Below are 21581 nucleotides of genomic sequence, written 5' to 3' on the forward strand. Positions count from 1 at the left end.
AGGCCAACACTTTCTTAAGGTACCTTGATTAGGCCATCCATTTCCACACCTTTGCATATGCTGTTCTCCCGGCTTGGAATTCCCTTCCCCATCTCCCTCCCTCCCTCCCTCCACTCCACCTTCTTTCTAGCTTTTTCTTCAAACTTAGCTCAACTGTCACTTCCCTTGGGAAGCCTGCCCTGATCTATCCCGGACACGCCAAGGCACCCCTTGTCTATGCTCTCCCAGCAGCCTTCTGCTTATTATTTTTTGTAGCTCTAGCCCCACTAAAATTTTCTTCCTGAAAGTAACATGTGCTCGTTCATTTTGAAAGGAGTGTAGCAAAGACCCAAGAAAGAGAAATCACAGTAATTCCATCAGCAACCTCTTTTCTTAGTAGAGCTCCTTCCCTTTTTAAGGTTGGGGAGTTCACTTTCCAGTCTCACGTCTGTGAGCACCCCAAAAGGGGTCTTGGATAGGTCTCCCACTTGTGTTGAAGGAACCCGGTTAAGAACAGTGAACCTCGAAGCCAGCGGACTGGGAATCTGGAAGACAGGAGCCCGGGCCTAACTCCATTTCTGCCATCCCCGAATCCACACCTACTCGTGCCTGGGACACAGCTGCAAGCCACATCCAGTAGCTCTGCGCTTCCAGGGTCATTCACCGGCTTCTCTCCAAGGGTAACCCCAGGAGATGTCTCCTGTAAGTGGGGCCCATAAAAGAGGCCATCTCAAAATGGCCTCATGGCTTCGTCTCCAGATCCAAGTGGCTTCTCCTGTCTTTTCTTTAGAAAAGAAAATCGTCCTCTGGATTTTCTGAAGCTCAGGCGGCCCACCCCGCCAGGACTCCCTCAGGGAAGGCCCTGTCCATGCCTCTCGGGAAACAGCCCGCCCAGCCTTTGTTGTAGAAGCTGCAGGAGGAGCCATATTTGCTTTCGGCAAAAGGCGGACGGGGTCGGAAGGGCGGGGGACAACCAGGGACGGGCCGAGGCCTGCATTTTGCTCCTTGCTAGACCTTGAGGAAGAGAAAGCCAGCCTCATCCCAGCCACATCTCTGACTCACACGGCCTCCTAGGGCCTATGTTTCCAGTTTCCCAATTTGCATAACGAGGAAGTCGCCTCTAGTGTGGTTAACTGCTGCCCTACCGCTCGGATTTTTAACGTGCCCTTGGCCAAGAGCCTCGGGGAGCCCGCCCAGGGCCTCAGGAATCGCCCCGGGAGCCAGGGGCGCTTTCCGTCGGCTCCGGGACCCGGGACGCCCTGGGCCCCGGATTCCGAGCTGGGCATCCTGCCCTTCCGCACGTCTTCCCCACAATTGCACCAAAGGCGCGGCCCAGCGCAAGGACGCCTCCGGCCCCACGCGCGGCGGGACACGCGCGGCCTCCCCCGGCGGCACCGCCCTCCCCCAGGGCCCCAGGGGCGGGGCCGCGCGCCCACCGGAAGAGGCGGGGCCTGTCCCGGCGGGCGGGCGGCTTGATTGGCCCGAGCGGGCCTGACGCCGGATCCCGCTATAAGTGCGGGGCCGCGGCCATCTGCGCCACAGTCTGCCGAGAGTCGCCGCGGTTTCCTGCTTCAACAGTGCTTGGACGGAACCCGGCGCTCGACCACCCCCCTCCGGCCGGCCGCCCAGAGCCAGCCCTCCGCCATCTCCTCACAGCGCCCTCGGACCGCCCCAAGGCTCCCGCCGCCGCTCCAGCGCCGCCACCGCCCGCCGCCGCCTCTCCTCAGCCGCCGCCATGACGACCGCGTCCCCCTCGCAGGTGCGCCAGAACTACCACCAGGACTCGGAGGCCGCCATCAACCGCCAGATCAACCTGGAGCTCTACGCCTCCTACGTCTACCTGTCCATGGTGAGCGCGGGCGCGGCTTCTCCGGGCCGCGGGCGGCGGGGCGGGGCGGGGCGGGGGTGTGGCTAACGGGCGGCCTCTCCCGCCTCCGCGCGCGCCCTGCAAGAAAATGGACGTTGCTCGAGGTCTCCCGGGACTTGCGCAGACATTCTGGCGAGTTCGCCCTTTCCGAGGGTCCCCTGGCAGGGCCGCCTCTGCGCACCCCCTCTATATTTAAAGAGAGCCTGGTTTGCTGAAACCCTGGAGTCGGCCACGGTTGCGACCAGTACGATCCTGCAGCGAGGAAGGTGGTTTTGGCCTTTCCATCCCTTCCCTTGCGTCGATCACGTGATCCTGAGGTCGTCCTTTGGCTTGGGTAACAGGCGAAGTGGTCCAGCCCCCATCCTCTCCCCCCCCCCCACCGCCCCCCCCCCCTTTCGGGTATGGCGGAGCCTGCTGGGTAATGGTGTCGGATAGCAACGGCCGGGAGGGGCGGGGGTGGTCTGGTGCTAAGTGGCTTATCTCCTGTAGGCTGACCACTCTCGAGCAGCCGTCGCCACCCCTCTGTTGTGCTTATCTCTGGGTCCCACTTGAATCGAAGCGCGGAAATCTCCCCTTGCGAGGACACAGTTGTCTTAGTCATCCGTCCTTTTGCCTGGATACTTAATTCCTTATCTTTTTGGTGCCTGAGAGTGGTGGCCCTCTAACTGAACCCGTGGTTTTCGGATAAAGTACTCCACCAGTAACTGGGCAAAGAATTTTCCCATACGCCAATCAGTGGGCTCCGTTTTCCAAAATCCTGGTTTTGAGGCGAGGTGGTGGGAGTTTTACTTAGAATTGTCTTATGATTGTGCAAATTATCCAAGAATAGACATGTTCCAGATGCATTTGAAAACAGGCCTGGATTTCCATGACTGCCGTTCCATTTGAGGAATACCTGAATACAGCAAGTGTCTAAAACTGCATCAGGTTTTTTTTTGTTTTTGTTTTGTTTTCTGCTGGCAACGTATTTGTATTCAGGGTTTTTGTTTTGCTTTTTTTTTTATTTTTTTGCTTTCTGCTGGCAATGTATTTGTATACATTAGCATTGCCCACAGCTCACCATCCCTAATGGGTTAATTTTAGAAATTTGTTAAATTTAGAAATTTTACAGGCTGCTGTAAGCTGGCAAGTTCATGTTCTGACAGGGGTTAACCAGGGAGTAGAGAGAGAAGGCACTATTTGTACAGGGTAAATACTCCCACACCCTCTCCAATCATATTGGACGTTGGGCGGAAGAACTTTGCACTAATACAGAGCCTTAAGAAATTCCATGCTGGGGGCAATTCCATGATATTCTAAAGGTTCCTTGTAGTAAACTTTGAATTTCAAGGACCAAAATAAAGACAGTAATTACTGTTGTGTTCATTCCAGGAACACAGCCTGCCGCCAGTCTCCTTCAGCACAGATCCCTTTCTTGATGCGCTTTGAGAAAGAAAGACTTAGGCCAGCAGAGTGCCTTTCTTGGGACTCCTTAGCCTAACATTGATGTTCCCCTTTCAGTCTTACTATTTTGACCGTGATGATGTGGCTTTGAAGAACTTTGCCAAATATTTTCTTCACCAATCTCATGAGGAGAGGGAACATGCTGAGAAGCTGATGAAGCTGCAGAACCAGCGAGGTGGCCGAATCTTCCTTCAGGATATCAAGGTGAACGAAAGATCCTAGAGGTGCCGTGCCTCCTAAGTAAGCTACCTAGCAGTCCTCAGGTGTCAGGAATCACTCGGAAGCTAGCAGTTGCCCTGGTAAAACGAGGCAACTTCGGGATTTTGTGCTTTTTTTAGGCTGAACCATCCAAGCTAAAGGCAGCAAAGAGTGGTGGGCGAGGGTGTTAAGTTGGAAGGTGTTGCAGGAGAAACTCGGATGCCCCTTGTGAAGCGCACGTTTGAGGTGCTTGCTGACTTGTGGGCTGGTAGAGGCTGCAGGTGCGTTGACCTGACCTCCTCTCGTTCAGAAACCAGACCGTGACGATTGGGAGAACGGGCTGAATGCGATGGAGTGTGCGTTACACTTGGAAAAGAGTGTGAATCAGTCACTACTGGAACTGCACAAACTGGCCACTGACAAAAACGACCCCCATGTGAGTACTGACAACCGGGGAGCCCATGGAGGGAACCGTTTGCCTCTCCTGGGAAAGCTTACCAATAACGTTCTTCCCCATTTCTGTTTTCTAGTTGTGTGACTTCATTGAGACGCATTATCTGAATGAGCAGGTGAAGTCCATCAAAGAACTGGGTGACCACGTAACCAACCTGCGCAAGATGGGGGCTCCCGAATCTGGCATGGCAGAGTATCTCTTTGACAAGCACACCTTGGGAAACAGTGATAATGAGAGCTAAGCCTTAGGCTGTCTTCCCATCGCCACACGGGTGACTTCCCTGGTCACCGAGGCAGTGCATGCGTGTTGGGGTTACCTTTCCCTTTTCTAGAAGTTGTACCAAAACATCTACTTAACTTCTTTCATTTGTACCATTCCTTCAAATAAAGTAATTTGGTACCCAGCTGTTGTCTTTTGAGTAGTTGAGATGGGCTAGAATTGGATCTAGGTCCTCTGTGCAAAATCTGTGAGTGCTGCAGTTCAACCACGGTAACCAAATGAAATGCCTAGGAGGATTTGTATTTACTAAACTCTTTAGTTTGGGAAAGATGTCAAGGTTGGGGGTGTGGAATTCAGACAGGACGTAAGGACTCCGGATGCTGAATTTGATGTTTTGAATTACATGTTTCCGGTGATTGGGTCTAGCTTTCACAATTTTTATGTACAAAAGGCACTTAAAGGCTTAAGTAGTCCTGAAACTACTGATTCTGTTACCCATTAAGCTAACCATTTAGTTCAGGCTGTCATACGAACGTATGCTTCAGTGTGGACAGCTATATGGCTATGACTGGATCAGTGTCCCGCTGGTGTACATGCAGGTAGGACCAGGCCGGTGAAGTGTCCCTTTCGGGGAAACAGGCTAAGAGTGTGCTTCATCCCTAGAGAAAATTGGAGAAAGTCAACGTGAGTACGGAAGATCTCCACTTCAGTGTTAAAACTAGTTGCGTAGTGTGGCAAAGGTTGGGACATCTGAACTACACAACATCAGTGAGTAGGGTCAGGAGACCACAGAACCATCTCCTTGCTAACAACTACATTAATGTCCTTTCCCAAACAAGCCACGGTGATTCGTAAGTTTGTCTGGCTAGAAACAAAACCGATGGTAGCCCTTTTCAGGCTTTTTTTTTTTTTTTTTTTTTTTTAATTTTTTTTTTTTTTTTCTTTTTCAACATTTTTATTTATTTTTGGGACAGAGAGAGACAGAGCATGAACGGGGGAGGGGCAGAGAGAGAGAGGGAGACACAGAATCGGAAACAGGCTCCAGGCTCTGAGCCATCAGCCCAGAGCCCGACGCGGGGCTCGAACTCGCGGACCGCGAGATCGTGACCTGGCTGAAGTCGGACGCTTAACCGACTGCACCACCCAGGCGCCCCCCTTTTCAGGCTTTTAATCACAAAGTGTGTATTCTGACCCAGAAGTGAACTGCTTGAGAATCTAGAAATAGGAAGTTAACGCTTCCCACATCATGAATGGGGGTGGGATAAGGTGGGTCTAATGGGTGAAATCCTGAATGTAGGGAAACACCTGCTGGGGTTTTGACAGCTTTGGATGGACCCCCGAGGCAGCATGAAGAGCACATAGAAGTTCAGAAGTCCTGATGAGTTCCCCAAAGCAGTAAGATACCCCAAGGGACCTGGCCACCCTCACCTTGACCATCTACCAGTTCCCAGGGGTGTAATACTTTCCAGGATCACTGGAGGCTTGTGGGGAAGTGTTCATATGCGGTCACCCAGCTGAGGCTGGGTAGTGAGTGGAGTTCCTAGGTTACCGCCTAGAGTCCCTAGCTCTGCCTCATGGTTTTGGGTCTGCTCCTCCAAAAGTGAGCTCCAGGGATAACATGCCCACCTAAGCCTGGCCTGGTGGGACTCTTCCTGGTGGTATCAGCCTCTTGGGTGAAATAAGCAAAAGCCCTCAGCACTTAACTAGGGCCCTTGCTGAGGTGGCCAGGTGTGTGCCCCAAGGCAATGCAAGGTGTGAGTCCAGCATGCTCTGGCAGTGAGGGAACCGTAGGAAAAATGTGGAAGAAAGGGTAGGCTCACAGCAAGGGAAGCTGGTGGGGCTCCCCCCCATGTGGGTGGGAGTGTGGGGAGGGGAGGAGGTGAAGTGACCTGGTTAAGGTAGAGAACAGACCTGTCTTCCAAGGCCCAGTAGGGATCTCCGTGACTTCTGAGTATTATCTCTATGTTGCTTGACTGGTCCAAATGTGATTCTCTGAGATGTTCCGAGGTCTCCGACATGTCGGTCAGGTTAAACTCAACGGTTTTCTTCTTCATGTGACCCAATTGTGGGTTCTCCGTCGAGGACCCGACGCCATCTGAGAGCAGTTCAAAACTGTTCTCTCTGTCAGGAGTCACAGGCTGTAGGCTTTGGTCTTTGACAGCGCTGTCTGTGCCTGAGACTCTGCGAAGGCCTGAGGGTGCTGACTTTCCAGGTGGGAAGACCATAGGGGTGTGGCTGAGGGGCGTCTGGGGGGCACTGTGGTAGCCTGACCTCCCGTATAGTGCAGCAGTCTGGAAAGCATCATCCTCCTCCTCAATCTTCCAAGGCTTGCCACCTTCCTGGTTCCTAGGGTGCTGTCTGGCACTCCCGAGTTTCTTGGGCTGGCCCTCTTGGAGAAGGCCTTCTTTCTTGGGTCGCAGTAGTTTGGTCTTTGAGTTTGTCCTGGGGGGATGGTGGTCGTGGGACTGTAGCCCTAGGAAGCGGCCAATGATGCCAGTTTGAGGGTCCTCCTCCTCTTCTGGATTTGCCTGAAACCCCATGTCTTCCTTATGCAGACTGTAAAGGAGACTCGGTTGAGCAGCGGACAAGGACCAAAGCCTGACTTGACTTCTCCTTCACCTCCTCTTTTCCCTCTCTATGGCCCAAAGCCAAAGACACACAGTGTTTCTCACTATGCCTGGACTCACCTCTCTCCCGACCCATCCTCTACTGCCCTGTGAATCCTTCCAGGCCCGGCTCCCCTCACTGTTGTGTGCCTCCCTCTTGCCCGTGTTGACTAACCCCTCCTTCCCCCCCACCCCCCCGCCCCAGCCTGGCACTTAAGGGCTCTGTCTTCATCTCCATCTTCTCGTGAGCATCCCTCACTCCAGGCAAGCAGAATACTGCTCCCCAGGTCTGGTCAGTCACATGAGGCCCAGGAGTGACTCTGGGCAGGCTGGGGGTTTGCAGTTGTAACTGCGGAGCAGCATATCCACAAAGAAGTCTGGCTTTCTGGAAGCCCAAGGCCTTTGCTCTGAGGAAAGAGCCCGCCTATCCCAGAGTGTGGCCTGCCCTCGCTCGTGTCCACATTCTCCCCACGCTTCAAGGCCCAGCTCCGGGTCCAGCTGGAGGCCACCTCCCAGGCCAAAGGCGGTCTCTTGTTCTATGTTCCGTCTCCCCCAGGCACCTGGTACTTTGTACCTTGTATCCAGAGTTGGGGCCTTGGGTTTGAGTCCCCTCACTGAATTGTGTGTTCCTTGCAGACAAGGTCTATGTATTACTATTCTCTGTCCTCCACCCAACCTTCAGCTGCCAGAGTACAGACCACATGGAATTCAAAAGCAACTTCCAGAAATGTTTCTGACCCGAGCAAGCCTCCAGCCTTCATGTGATCACTTTTTCAAACCTTCCTCACACCTACTAGAGACTCTAGCTAATTCTAATTATGGCTTAAGAGGATATTTGGTTTTTATTTTTATGTTATTAATTAATTAATTTATTTATTTATTAACATTTATTTTTGAGAGAGCACGAACAGGGGAGGGGCAGAGAGAGAGAGGGAGACACAGAATCCGAAGCAGGCTCCAAGGCTCTGAGCTGTCAGCACAGAGCCCGACGCGGGGCTCAAACTCGCAAACCGCGAGATCATGACCTGAACTGAAGTCAGATGCTTGACTGACTGAGCCACCCAGACGCCCCAGATATATGGTTTTTAAAAGACAATAGTGCTGGGGCACCTGGGTGGCTCAGCTGGTTAAGCACCCGACTTCATCTCAGGTCATGATCTCATGGTTTGTGAGTTTGAGCCCCGCATCGGGGGCCCACCATCTGTGCAGAGCCTGCTTGGGATTCTCTCTCTCTCTCTTTCTCCCTCTCTCTCTCTCTCTCTCTCTCTCTCTCTCTCTCTCTCTGCCCCTGTCTCGCTTGTGCTTACTCTTTCTCTCTCTCTCAAAAATAAATAAACTTTAAAAAGCCTGTCGAAGAAAAAAAAAGACAACAATGCTTAATACTGTGGAAGAAAATCTTGATGGTATGGATTCTGACATGCAGATGACTCTATAAAGTCCTCCCCACTCTCATACTGGGGAGAGAGGGCTGTCTGGGATGGCCCTTCAGCCCACTGTGACCCTGCTGCAGCTTAGAAGGGAAACAGGACCCATGTGCAGGGAAGTCTGGCTGGCTGCGGTGGGTGACCTGAGGCCTGTGCTCTGTAGCACAGAGCCTACCCAGAAGTTACCTGTGTTGACCCAGCGTCTTGCTGGGGACATGCTTGCCGGCCTTCCCCTCACTTCCTCCGCCTCCCCGCTTTCACTCCCCGTCCAAACACCCTGGCTTATCAGGAAACGTAGTTCCGGACCAGAGCTGGGAACCAGGCTCTGGCATCCCAACTGCATCACTGACCACTGACTGCCCTTGAGTAAGTGCCTTCTTTTCTCAGGATCTGTTTCCAGCTCTGGACGTGGGGGGCTTAGACTGGCTATACCTACAATCCCTTCCAGCTTTAGGAATTACTAAACAGTACAAGGTAAGGATGTGGAGATAGAAGCAGACACACCTGGTCCACGTGTATCACTTGCTAACTATGTGACCTTGGGCTGGACAACCCACTTAACCTCTCTGAACTTGGACTTAATCACCTGAAAACTGGAGGTACCAAACCATTGGGAGGAAAAAGAGAGTTTATACAAAGAGCTTAGCAGAATTCCCAGCACTTAGCACACGTCCGATATGTATTAACCAGCGCTATTCTAAGTTTTCAGGCAGGCCCTTGCACTTGGGCTTTTCGACTCACCAAAGTGGTCCCGGGCACTGCTCACCTGATGTTGAAGGTAGAGCCTAAAAAGGAGGGTCGACGATACTGGGCAGAAGCAGCTGTATAGGGGGGTTGTGGTTCTGGATCATTCCAGTACATATCCCGCTCCATTGGGGGCAGGTCCTGGTGCATCTCGTCCACAGCCAACAGGGACACCTGGTTGCCAGGCACAGAAGGAAAATCCAGCAGAAAGGTCAGCCCAAGCAGGACCTTGAATTTGCTAGATGACTTGGAGAGGTCACTTCCCTCTCTCTGGGCCTCAGTTTCCCTACTTGTGAAATGGAGAGACTGATGCCCATCTTCAGCCTCGGAAGTTGGGGTGAGAATCCTGTGAATGAATGGTTGGCTGGGAGGGGGCAGTTCACGGTGAGGCCTTCCTGCAGACCTGTGGGGTCCCCTCCCTGGCCCTTTCAGGGAAGGACCACAAGATAGGCGCCCCCTCTCCCCAAATACCTGCAGGCTCCTGTCGACAATCCAGTTGGTCTCAAAGTCATCATCATCCTCTCCAAATGGGTTGATGAGCTGCTCTGCCACCTTGGGGAGAGGTGAGGCTCTGGAAATCCTCAGGTAGATTCCCTGCAGCCTGCTCCCTGGCCTTAAACTTTCAGTTCCTTCTAGTTCCACGCCCCCCTCGATGCCTGGCCTCCCTAACCACCATCTCCAGAGCCAGTATGTCCTTCCCTTTAGGGAAGCTCTTCAGGGAAGAGCTGTCCTTCATTGTGTCACTCAGTACCAGTCATCACTGGTACCTCCCAAACCTATATGCTCCCCGGAGTTCCAGAATTCTGTGCGTTCGTTCATTTACTCATTCCAGTCTTCAAACACTCATTTATTCATTATTTTCAATGCAACAGAGACGTTGAGGCTGTGATCAAATAAAGGGTGGCCCAGGCAGGATGAATCCTGGCACTAACCTGTGAAGTCCCCTGACAAAGCCCTGCAGTAGGGGTGAGCTGCACTAAGGGTTCAAGGGACATCCCGTAAGCCGCTGGGGAATTTCAACCAGAAAAATGGGTGTGATCTGGTTTGAAGCGAAGATGACTGAGGGGCTGAGGGTGTGGATGGGGAAGGAATAGCTGTGTGTGTGTGTGTGTGTGTGTGTGTGTGTGTGTGTGGGTGCGCGCGCGCAAACCATGCACAGGAGGGAGGGAGGAGGCAACGTGCCATCACCACCGCTACCAAAAAATAAAGGAAAAAAGGAAGAGACAGAGGGTGGGTGAGAAATGGAGGAAAGATCTGGGGTGCCTGGGTGGCTCAGTCGGTTGAGTGTCTGACTCAGGTCATGATCTCGTGGTCCGTGGGTTCAAGCCCTGCGTTGGGCTCTGTGCTGACAGCTCGGAGTCTGGAGCCTGCTTTGCGTTCTGTGCCCCTGCCTCTCTCTGCCCCTCCCCCACTCATGCTCTGTCTTGCTCTGTCTCTCAAAAATAAATGTTAAAAATTAAAAGAAAAAAAAAAGAAACGGAGGAAAGATAAAGAGATGGAGAGGAAATGGTGCTGTTCAGAACTCCTGTTAGGGACAGCTCCGGATGTAGTGGGAGGAAAACCTGGAAAAGCCACCTGGGGTGGGGATGAGACACCTTCCCCCATCCCACCCTGGATAGATTTCTTGAGTAAGGAGAGGTGGTGCTAATCTGCCTTGAAAGGATGGGGGCTAGGGTAGTTAACATCAGGGCTTTTGCTTTACTAAGCAGAGGGGACAAATTTGGGACCAGAGCCTCATCACTGGGGACGGTGAGGAGTTGCCTCGCCAGTGGGGTCAGCTACTGCCATCTTAGTCCATACATTTCCCTTGTTCCGGACAGATGTTTGAAGAACGTTCTCTTGAGGGGACATCTAATGGTTTGACAACTGAGCTTTCCCTGTCTCTTTCCTGCCGGCTACGCCCTAGGCCTCGGGTGAAGCGCTGAGATCAGACACAGGCCTCTGGCGGGTCCTGCTCTTCTCTGGGTCTCAGTGTCTTCCTATGTTAAGACACGGGGAAGGAGGAGACCAGAGGGTGGTGGGCGGGGCCCAGCAGCCCACTTTCCACATTTGAGACTCTCCTTTCCTGGCTGAGCATGGACCTCCTGGCCGTGACCTCACCCGGTCTTGTGAGGCAGAGAATCTCACCTTCAGCCAGCCAGCATAGAAAAAGAACTGCAGGAACGTGAAAACGGGCACAACGAGGTCCAGCTCGTGGCCAGGATAGGCCTTGGCCGGGTTCAGAAACTGCCGCCCGATCAAGCAAGCCAGGAAGAAGCTGTAAACCGCCACGGTCACCACCTGGGAGGAAAGGGAGGTGGCAGCAGAAATGAGCTGGGGGAGGCCCTGAAGTCAGGAAGCTCCCTAGGCTGGGAGAACGAGACCTTGCTCTGACTTGTGCAGTCCAGTGACTCTGGGTCTCTGTGATCTCTAAAACGGGGATGACAAACTGAGGGTCCATGGGGGGTGGGAGGGAGGGGGGGTGGGTGATGGGTACTGAGGAGGGCACCTGTTGGGATGAGTGCTGGGCGTTGTATGGAAACCAATCTGACAATAAATTTCGTATTAAAAAAATAAATAAAAAAATAAAAAATAAAATAAAATAGGGATGATCACACTGCCTCTGCTGGGCTGAACCAGGCAGGAGCCCGGACTCTTCCAACTTGGCACTGGAGAGGACCCGCAAAGTCCAGATCTAACTCCCAGGGGAGCCTCTTAGCCCCTAAGTGAGCCCTTCCTATGACAGGCTGTTTCTCCAAGTCCTACCAGCACCCTCCACCTCGTTTCCCAAATGGGCAGTTTCCCTGGCCTAGTCCTCACCTGTGTGTACACCAGCGGGATACTGATCCAGTCATAGGCAAACAGGAGTCCACACTGAGTACGCAAGACGTTCATCTCCTGGGGAGCAGGAGGGAGGGTTGGGGTTCTGACCACCGTGTGCTCTCCCAAGCTCAAGCCCTCATGGTCCAGCCCTGGCTGTGTGGTCATGGGCAGCTCCCTTAACTTCTCTGTGCCTCAGCCTCCTCATCTATCAAAAAGGAACCAGGATCTCCAGGGCTCACTCTGGAGAGGAAGTGGGAAGGGAACTGGGGGCCAGGGGCCACGGTGGGTTGTGGAATGCTGTTGGACAAAAATCCTACAATCTCAAGGCAGGTTCTGGGAAGACCCTCAAGCCTCCTCTTTGTATGAAACTTTGTGCAACCTCAGGCACAACCGTCCCCACTCTGCAACAGCCCCATCTGTGTCGGGAAGCTCACGTTCAACAGGCTCTGGAGCAGGACAGGGTCCCGGATTCGACCTCCGATCCACGCCTTCATTGACAGGTTGGCAAACCACACCCAGGGCACCCAGAACGTGTTGTGCGGCAAGCTCAGCTTTTCTAAGTGCTTGCGTTCCGCGGGGGTCATAAAGCCTGCGGGGTGGAGTTAAGAAGGCAGCGGGTGGGGGAACCTGCAGAAGGGACGGGCTGGCAGGCGTGGCCAGGCCAGGCCTTGACGAAGCCCAGGATTTAGGGCCAAGTTCATTGGGACCTCTGAGCTTCTTTGCCATCCTCTTTCAACAAATAATTACTGAGTGCCTACTACGTGCTGTTCTGGCCTGAGCACGTGAGAAGTGTCTGTCTTCTTAATGAGACCAGCTCAGGTAAGGGCCAGGGAAGGTCAGAGACTAAAAACCCGCAGAGCTGGACGGGGAAGGACAGAGGCAGGCAGACCGGTACTTTCTTGCCGATTCCCAAAGCCCCACTCGGGGCCCTCAGTCCCCACTCTTCTCTCATCCCTCAAGGGTCCCTTAGCCGTGTCTCAAAACCCTGTCCTCGCGTGGTTCCCCGGGCCTCGCCCCACCCACCTTGGCGCACCTGACTCCGCCCCGCCCAATTCGACCCAGGTGTCGACCCCATCCCCACCCAATCATCAGCAGGCAGGCCTCTGGCTCCACCCACCGTCCCTGCCCCCGCCCCGCCAGCCCCGCCGGCCCCGCCCACCTGCTTTCACCAGATGCTGGGAACTGGGAAAGCGCTTGTAGACTGCGGCGCTGACGCTGCGCAGGATCAGTACGCTGCCCAGGTTGGCGTAGCGGATGAGCGTGCGCCGCAGCAGCCGGCCTTGCTCGTCCTTGCCCTCCACCAAGCCCGACACCAGGTTCATAAGGCGATCGGGCCATGGCAGGTTCTCGTACTGGTTCCACCAGCGGGTCACGACCAGCGTCACGTAGAAGCCTGGGCAGGAGAAGGGGGAGGGGGGCGAGGCGAGGGCCCAGGCTGCGGCCAGAGCCAAACAAGGGCGACGCCTGGTTTCTCCATCTTTGTGATGGGAGCGGGGCCCAGCCCCAACCCTCCTGGAAGGCACTCAGCAGGGGAAGACCATCGCGGCAGAAAGGCGCAAGAGCCCCAGGCTCTTGCTCCCAGAGGCCCCCCGCTTAACCCAGAAATCTGCCAGACCCCTCCCCTCCTGCGCACAGGCTCCAGGGACCCTGTCAGGGCTGCCCTCAGAAACTGGGGTCTTGAGTGCCAACAGCAGGACGTCCTTCCTAATGTCTAACTTCATTCCGTCTGGGGGGCAGTCCCCCCATTTCTCTGAACTGCCAAGAGGCACTGACATTCCAGTGGCCTTCACCAGCTAGTTCCTCATAGTCCCCCGTCTGGAGCCTGGAGCAGCCCCTGGGACCCCGACGTTCAGAAGGGGGAGCTCACCCAGCACGAAGGAAATGGGGATGAGCTGGATGTAGCTGTCGCAATACAGAGTCAGTTTCTCAAACATCACCTGCTGTTCCTCCGTGAGGGCCATCCTGGGGGGGAGGGGGATGTGTAGACATGGCTGAGACAGGTACCACGTCCAGCCAGGCCTAGGGTAGGAATGTGACTGCCGCTTTGCTCCCCCACCCTTCCCTGCCCCTTTCACTGGCCCAACCCGTCCTTCTCTGGCAACCCCAAACCCCAAGGGGGCCTCTGCTCCATGGCTGGAAGAGGCCCCCTCAGGAGGTTTTCTGTGAGCTATAGGAAGGAGTTAGTTTCAGGCACCAGTGACCCCCTTTTAAAGGATCCCAAGCAGGTTCAAATAGCATTTGGTGTTTAAAAAGCGTATGAGGCGCCTGGGTGGCTCAGTCGGTTGGGCGGCTGACTTCCGTTCGCGTCATGATCTCACAGTCCGTGGGTTCGAGCCCCACATCGGGCTCGGTGCTGACAGCTCAGAGCCTAGAGCCTGCTTCGGGTTCTGTGTCTCCCTCTCTCTCTCTGCCCCTCCCCCTCTTGTGTGCGTGTGCATGCTCTTGCAAAAATAAATAAACATTAAAAAATATTTTTAATAAAAATATGTATGGGGGGGGGGGGAGGGTTGAATAGCTGGAGCCCGGAGGACTTTTAGGGCAGTGAAACTACCGTGTATGATACTAAAATGGTGAATACATATCATTGCGCATCTGTCCAAACCCACAGAATGCACAACACCGAGCGTGGACCTTGGTGTAAACTATGAACTTTGGGTGACAATGATGTGACCGTGTGAGTTCATCCATTACAACACATAGGCCACTTTGCCGTAGGACGTTGATAGTGGGGGAGGCTGTGTGTGTTCGAGGGAGAATATGGAAACTCTCTACCTTCCGTTCAATTTTGCTATCAACCTAAAACTCTCAGAAATGAACTCTAATTTTTCTTAAAAAAGGATCTTGATGGCCTAGTAACAACCAAAGAAAATCAATGTGCTTTGTTATTGGCATTGTAATTACGAATCCAAGAACTTTCCCTACGTAAGAGCCCTTCAATCCATTTCGGTCATAAGTGCTTTTTTCCACTCAAAATGCTTTCGTATATTCTGTGATTGTATCTGTCCTATATTTTATTGTTTAAATAAACATGTTTATTGGAGGGGGGAAAAAGTATGGTCTGGGATTGAGCTTGTGTGGGACTCAGGAAAACAGGCTGGCTGAGTGGGACCAGGTAAGGCCTGGGTTCCCGGGCCTGTCCCTGAGTTGGGAGAAAGATACTCCTGGCCTGCCGTGAGCTGCCCTCCCAGTCTGACTCCTTTTATGTCCTCCCAACCCCCAGCCCCCAGCCCCCAGCCCCCAGGGCTTGGCTAGGAGCTCAGGTCAGCCTTATAGGACTCTGGTCCTGTAAGAGCGTCCCCCTAGTTGTTCCAAGCCCCAGCTGCGCCCCTCCCAGGCCCCACCCCAGCCTGTCCCCCTGCACCTGTAGATGAAACGGATGATGTAGTAGCTGAGCAAGAAGATGAGGAACTCGCCATAGATCAGCTTGTAGATGCTGCCGCGCCAACACAGGAGCAGACGGGAGAAGGAGCCTAAGCGGGCATTAGCCACTTGGCTTGAGTAGGTGACGGTCATGACTGAGCACGGGGGGGCACGCTAGTAGACAGACAGGGGAGGGACACCGATGAGGGCCTGGCAGGGAGCAGGGGTCTTGGTCAGAGCTTGTCTGGGCGTCATGAGTGATCTTAGCCAGGACTCCTCCCTGCTCTGGGCCTCAGCTTTCCTGTCTGGACACTGGGAGGGGGATGAGGTGGCCTCAGAGGCCCTTTTGGCTCTTCTTGACTGTGGGACATGGGAAGCCAGGGAAGTGAGCCCAGAGCTGCCCACAGCCTTGGCAGAGAAGACACAGATAGGTCTGTGCCCTTAAGTTGTCTGACAGAGGTAATGACAACAGCAATAGCCAAGTCCACACATTGGGCTTGGTCCCCCGAGCCCATCTTGTTCACTAGCTCCCCAAGCACCCTCAGCCACTTTGGACCAAGACCGGTGAGGGGCCTCGTCGGTCTTGTCCACTTCCCTGTCCCCACTGCCCAGAACAGAGTCTGGCTGGTAGAGATGCTCAAATAATGTTTGCTGATCAGTGACCCCAGGGCCTTTCCACTTGCTAATCCTTGTGCCTGGAGGATGCTCTTCCTAATCTGTGTGGCTCATTCCCACTTCAGGTCGTCTGCCCAGAAAGGATGCCGCCAACTACTCTACCTGGAGATAGCCTCCCAGTGCCACTGGTTCTCTGTCCCCTCATCTTATCGATTTTTCTCCATAGCATTTCTCTTGTTATACTTGAATTGGATGTCTGCCTATTCCCACCTTAGAATGGAAGCTCCCACTGTGTTCTCATAGCAGGTGCTCAGGACAAACTTCCCGAAACAATGGCTGCCACCTGCCCTCCCCCTACTCGCTCTGATGCAGCTGGGGTGGCTGTCTTTGTGCCTTGTGCACACCAAACTCATTCCCACCTCAGAGACTTTGCACACACACACACACACCGGTGCCCCCCCCCCCCACGCGCACACGTGCTGCCCATGTGTCCGCATCACCCGCACTGTTGCAAGGACAGCCATCTACCCCAGGGGCCCTCAAAGCCCCGGCCCCCCCTGCCTGGGCCAACCGCTACTCACAGGAGGAGCTCCAGTCCTCTCAGGGAATCCCACGACATTTCTGGCCACTGGACCGATGGGACTCTTGAGGGTCCTGCAGCCAGTGACCCTGCCCACGCTTCAGGACCAGCCCTGCCCATGCGTGTGTTAGGCGGTCACTTGACTGCCTAATCCAGGGCCTCCACAAAGGAGCCCTTGTTTTGGCCCCTCCTCATAATCTGCACATTAGCAGCCGGCACAGCCTGGCCAGGGCCCCTCTAATTCCTTCCTGGGGGCTGTGGGGGCTGAGACCAGGGCTAGAATTTGGGGCAACTCCCTTCCACCATGGGCCCAATCCCGCCATTTTCTCTGGCCCCTCAAATCCAGAGACTGAAGGATCTGTTTCTGACGGCTGAGGTCTTGCAGGGAGAGCTGTGGGGAGTGGGGCCGGGGCCCTGGTCCTCATCTCCGGTGCCAAGAGCTACACGAGAGAGGGAGCCCTGGCCCAGGCCCTTCGGGGTTTGGGCAGCACGGAGGGCAGTGGAAAGAACACTGGACCATGGTCAGAAGTCCTGGCTTCCAGTCCTGGCTCTGCCACCCGTGTGGCTGACCCCAGTGGGCCTCTGAGTCTCCCTAGGCCTCAGTGTCCCTATCCAAAAAGGATGGCCTCGCTTTAGGCCTCATCACCTTTTTAAGAGTGACATTGGTCTTCCTATGCTGGTGAGGAGCTCTGATTGGCTGATGGTGACATCATAGGTTTTTCGGGCTGTGATTGGCTGGCAGAATCCAGTTAGTGGGTTGGTTCATAGCTACGGAAGAAGGCGGGGGTAGGAAGGAGGCTGCTGTGTGGGGGCTGGGCCTGGTGAAGGATGACGCAGCAGCCTCGGTGTTTTTGTTGCTGGCTTTTAGCCAGCCCACGCAAAATGGGGGTATGTACCCAGGTCCCCAAGGGCAGCTGGTTAACGTCTCAGCACCTGCTTCCAAACAGTTTAATACATCAGTCTATACGCAAGGGCCCTAAGCCCCTGGAAGTGATGGCTGTCCAGGACAGGCTCCTCTTGTGAAAGCTGGAAGCCCCAGGGGCTTCTGGTCTTCAGCGAGTGGCCATAGGAAGGGTCTGGAATGTATACGAAACATGCAGATTCTCGGGATCTTGCTCCAGAGTCCGATTCTGCGACCGGGTTGGGGGTCGTGGGGGAGGGGCGGGCTGCATTTCTAGCGAGCGCTGCTGGCCCACCTCTGAAGATCAAAGCCCTGATTTACAAAATGACCTCGAGCCTTAAAATCAATCCACGCCTTCCCTCCCTCCCCCCTCTCCTCCCTCCATCCCTTTCTCCCTCGTCTCTCTTTCCCTCTCTCTGACATACTCCTAAGTGTTCACAATGCTGAGATTGCAGGTGACTTTTGTGCGCACCACTTTCGCCTTTGTAATTCCCCGCCTACGGGGAAAACTTACCGTTTCACAACCACCTTGCGTATTTTTCTAATCACAGCAAACAACAAGGCCATTGCAGTTAGGAGGGGGGGGAGGTCCTCTTCGAGGACGATTTGCTACATGCTGCCTGTGCAGTGGGAAACATCTTTCCCATCGCTGTCCTTCCCTTGAGCCTCAGCGTCCTCATCTGGAAAATGGGACAATAGCACTACCTCAGCGATGAGAACGATGGGTGATGATTCAGTCAAACCAGTGGTTCTCGTGCCCGGCTGCCGGCCCCTGGTGCGTCCGCCCCCACCCCTGCAGATTCGGTTGGGTGGACGGGCCCCAGACCCTCACGTTTTCTCAAGTTCCTCAGGCAAGGCCAATGGACAACGTGGGTTGAGAATCACTGCTGGAAGGGTTAATTCCCTACCTTGCATTCCGTCTCCCCCCACCCAGAAATATCTACACTCCAGGGAGAGCTCTCCACTTAGCAGATGCTCAATATATTTTTAGTTAGAACTGAAACATGTGCCTAGCACCCGTCTGGCGCGGGCATGCTCACTTAACGTTAGCTGAAGGAGTGAATGAAACACCTCCCTTTTTGCGCGCTCAGGTTCCTGCCTCCCCTATAATGACCACTGGAGGGCGCCCCTGACTCGCTGGCTCCGGCCACGGAAGCCCTGTTGGCTGATGAGCGGTCTGTAGGGACCCTGGAGCTGGCCCTGGAGGCTCCTTCTTCTCCTCACCCTGACCAGCAGCTGTAGAGCCATGAAAGAGAGTCGGAAGACACCGTGGCAACCGGAGCTCTCTCTCTCCCCTGAACTTCAGGTTCCTTGCCGATATCCCAAAAGTCCTACCAGGACCAGCGGACGGTGCTGTGCCCCCCCCTCCTTCCCCTCCCAGATGCCCCAGGATATCCACAGACACACCCGGTGAGAAGCTGCTCCTGGCCCCAGCCTAGTGCTAAGACAGGTAGACCCTAGGCATAAGTCGGGGTCTTTTCCAGTGGCTCCCAGCCATGAAAATGTCCCCAAGCCTGCATCTCAGGCACACAGAGAGGCTACAGCAAGCACTGATCGACCCACGCTGTGCTTCGACAAAGGGCCCCAGGATTGACCCCTGCAAGGATGGAGTCCACCCCAGTCAGGGTCATCCTGTTCTGTTTTCTGTTCCACAAAGTAGTCCTCCAACAAACCATTTCTGATGCCGGAAGTAAGCCTCATCCGATTCCTCCTGCGTCCAAAAATTCGTAGTCAAATAAAAACGAAGGAAACTCTTCAATAACTTTAACACAAAATGGCAAGTCCTCGTATCTGTGTCAGGGACACAGAGGTCAGGGAAACTGTTAACACGGAAGGGATCATTTCAGCCGGGTCCTGAGGCACGGGTAGGAGTTCGCCGGAGCTGAGAAGGACGGAGGGGTATTACATATAAGGGAAAGTCCATGCAAAGTCACGGAGGCATTTCTGAGGGACAGTTCGGTAGGGTATTATTATCTGCATTTTACAGAGGAGGACCCTGAAGCTCAAGGCCTATTGTGTCCAGGGCCACACAGCTATTAAAGGCTTGGCTGGGGCTGAAATCTGGGTCTTTTCATTTTGAATCCTGTGGCTTTTTCATGACCCGCCATCACCTCTCTAGTGGATGTCAGTTTCGGGGGTGGGGGTGGGGCCAGAGGCTTACTCTTAGGGTAGTGGTCTCTGTTGGGGTTAAAGGGAGGTCCAGGGGGTTAGGAGACGCACAGAAGAGACGCTGACCGCAGCAGAGCCATAGCTCTCGAGGCCACCAGCGGAGAGCCATCTCCGGAGGCAGACAAAGCAGAGCTGGGAAGATGGGGGGAGGTTCCGGGGACAGAATGCTATGGTCTTTTCATCTAGAATCACCATGGCAACAGGAGCTTCACAGAGGGCCTGCCACTGTGCCCTTCCAGGCCTGCCCCAGCTGGGCAGGAAGCAGAGGACCCAGCTTGGCTGGGGGGCAGTGGGCAGGAGGCCCTGGGGTGGCCCAACCAGCCCTGGATGCTGCCTCCCGGCTCTGTGTAGAGTACTTGCCGGCCCACACCCCTCTCTTGGGCCAATCACAGAAAGAACAGGGCAGAAGCCAAGAGAGAAAAAGGAGGGGGCTGGGCATATCTGGTCAGAGGAGGGGAGGGACCCTACCAGCCTGGGGCCTGTAAGTAATACAGATAACAACATCTCTACACTGGGGCCAGCAGCCCCGATCCCTGAAGGGCTGGGTAGACTCAACATCCCAAGAGACAAACACATGAGCTCCGGGTCCTGTAGAAAGACAACGGGGACGGGGAGAGGCTGGGACACGCTGGGACACGCCGGGCCCAGCTTCACCAAGCCCAGTCCTGCCAATGACAATGGAATAGCATCGAATGGTCTGGAGCCAGCCCAGCCGGATACGAAAGGCAAGAGGATTCACCACAGCCTCGCGGAGAACGCTGGGATCTCCGAGCGGCCCTGTCCCCATGGACTCTGCCCCACTGAGGCCAGCCAGGTGAGGCACAGACCCCATCCACAACCCCTTTCCCCACCAGCTTAGAGCTGGGGCTAATGGGCAGGTGAGGAGGTGGGGGAGAACCCCAGGCCAGCCTTCTCCCGAAGAACCCCACGGGGTTTAAGAAGACCTGGGTGCCGTCACACCTTCACTACATGCGAGTCAGTAGCCTCAGGCTTCCTGATCTGTGGAATGGGCACATTAACGGCTGTGAGAGAACACAGATGGCTGCTCATCCACCCGCTTACTTGGTGGATAAAGACACCGAAGCGTAGAGAAAGGAATGGACTTACCTCAAGTCACAAAGAATTAGAGGCAGAGCTGGGAGGGTGTGAGGAGGCCACCTGTCCAGGTCAGAGCAGTGCGTCCCTTCACTGTTCCGGGACGTTTCTGCTGTTCAGCTCCCACGGGTGCGTGCTGAATGTCAGCTGTGCTTAGCCACGGGCTGGGCATTGTGGGAGGGGAAGAGAAGAAGCTATGGTTTCCCCGATATCTTGAGCGTTTACTGGGTGCCAGGCAGTGCACGGAGCGCTATTTCGAAATGGTTTCATCTCATCATCAGAACTGGGGAACAGGAAGTGTTATCCACCTGTTACAGGTAGGTGTCAAGGCCCAGAGAGAAGCGAAGTACCTCGTCCGAGCCTCCACTCAATGCCCGAGTCTCAAGGCCGTTGCAGACTGCCTCCTGGCCCTCGGTTACGGACCCCGGGTTGGTCGGCGGGTCAGGCTGCCTGGCAGCGGTGTCCTGGAGGGGACTCCTCTGCTCTGTGGGCGGCTGGACCAGGCGGCCAGATCAGGTGGGAGTCTGTGTGCCAGTTTCCAGGGCAGTCTTCTCCAGGAGGGGGCCAGGTGGGTGAAACAGACTCAAGGGCAGTGGGGAGGATGGCAGACGGGCGGGCCAGCTGAGGAGTAAGCCGTGTTGGTGGCTATCTGTTAGGTCGACGGGACCACCCAGCAAGCCGCCTTGAGTGGCCTTGAAGTGTCTCAGCCCCAGGTTGCCCGGACAACCACAGCTTCAACCCTTCTTCTCCACCGCAGCCTGGGGTTTCAGAGTTAGCAAATAAAAACAGAGGGCAGTCAGTTACATCTGAATTTTGGATAAACCTCAGTGGGTCCTACACTGCATAGGCCCCGGGGGGTTGGGGGGGAGGGCATCCAGAAGCAAGAGTCTCCTCTGTGTGGGCATCTCCGCTGCGGTGCACCTGCTTCATCTGCTGCTTGGGCTGCTGATTTCAGGAGCCTGGCTGCTCCAGGGGAGGTCGGGGGAAGCTTGCTGGGAATGCAGACTCTCAGGTCCCACCCTAGCGCGCTCGATCAGAATCTGCACTTTAACAAGATCCCCCGGGAGGTCTGTGTGCACCTGACAGTTGGACAGCCTTGTTTCACACAGCAACAGGAGCGATTCA

The 21581-nt window shown here is 54.7% G+C and overlaps 3 protein-coding genes across 10 annotated transcripts in view; 2 read left to right on the forward strand and 1 right to left on the reverse strand.

Annotated features, from left to right (window-relative positions):
- Window positions 1-1496: 1496 nt before the first annotated feature.
- On the forward strand, window positions 1497-4344 carry FTH1 (ferritin heavy chain 1). The gene is made up of 4 exons (XM_086677196.1): window positions 1497-1828; window positions 3347-3493; window positions 3798-3923; window positions 4018-4344. Exons 1-4 carry the CDS (start codon window positions 1715-1717, stop codon window positions 4180-4182), a joined length of 552 nt encoding a protein of 183 aa, XP_086533322.1. The 5' UTR covers window positions 1497-1714; the 3' UTR covers window positions 4183-4344.
- Window positions 3349-21137, reverse strand: BEST1 (bestrophin 1). 4 transcript variants are annotated; one of them, XM_086677184.1, is made up of 11 exons: window positions 20469-21137; window positions 15098-15270; window positions 13604-13698; window positions 12896-13129; window positions 12171-12325; window positions 11734-11811; window positions 11062-11214; window positions 9406-9486; window positions 8957-9108; window positions 6072-6716; window positions 3349-4819 (listed from the first exon to the last, which is right to left on the reverse strand). In XM_086677184.1, the coding sequence occupies exons 2-11, from the start codon at window positions 15247-15249 to the stop codon at window positions 4801-4803; spliced, it is 1764 nt and encodes a 587-aa protein (XP_086533310.1). In that variant the 5' UTR covers window positions 15250-15270; window positions 20469-21137; the 3' UTR covers window positions 3349-4800. The 4 variants fall into 4 exon arrangements, with proteins under 4 accessions (XP_086533310.1, XP_086533309.1, XP_086533311.1 ...); XM_086677183.1 differs by lacking the exon at window positions 20469-21137 and adding an exon at window positions 16293-16696; XM_086677185.1 differs by lacking the exons at window positions 9406-9486; window positions 20469-21137 and adding an exon at window positions 16293-16696.
- Window positions 19583-21581, forward strand: part of RAB3IL1 (RAB3A interacting protein like 1) — a 42356-nt gene continuing 40357 nt past the window's right edge. For 2 of the 5 annotated variants that reach the window (XM_086677192.1, XM_086677195.1), the window contains exon 1: window positions 20086-20175. In XM_086677192.1, the coding sequence (XP_086533318.1) occupies window positions 20147-20175 (29 nt within the window). In that variant the 5' untranslated portion in view covers window positions 20086-20146. Of the gene's footprint in view, window positions 20176-20677; window positions 21025-21581 lie in introns of those variants that run through there. The other 3 variants (XM_086677189.1, XM_086677188.1, XM_086677191.1) reach the window with 3 other exon arrangements.

Source organism: Puma concolor, chromosome D1 (assembly GCF_028749965.1).
Source record: "Puma concolor isolate L17-30 chromosome D1, mPumCon1.1.hap2, whole genome shotgun sequence".
Taxonomy (NCBI): domain Eukaryota; kingdom Metazoa; phylum Chordata; class Mammalia; order Carnivora; family Felidae; genus Puma; species Puma concolor.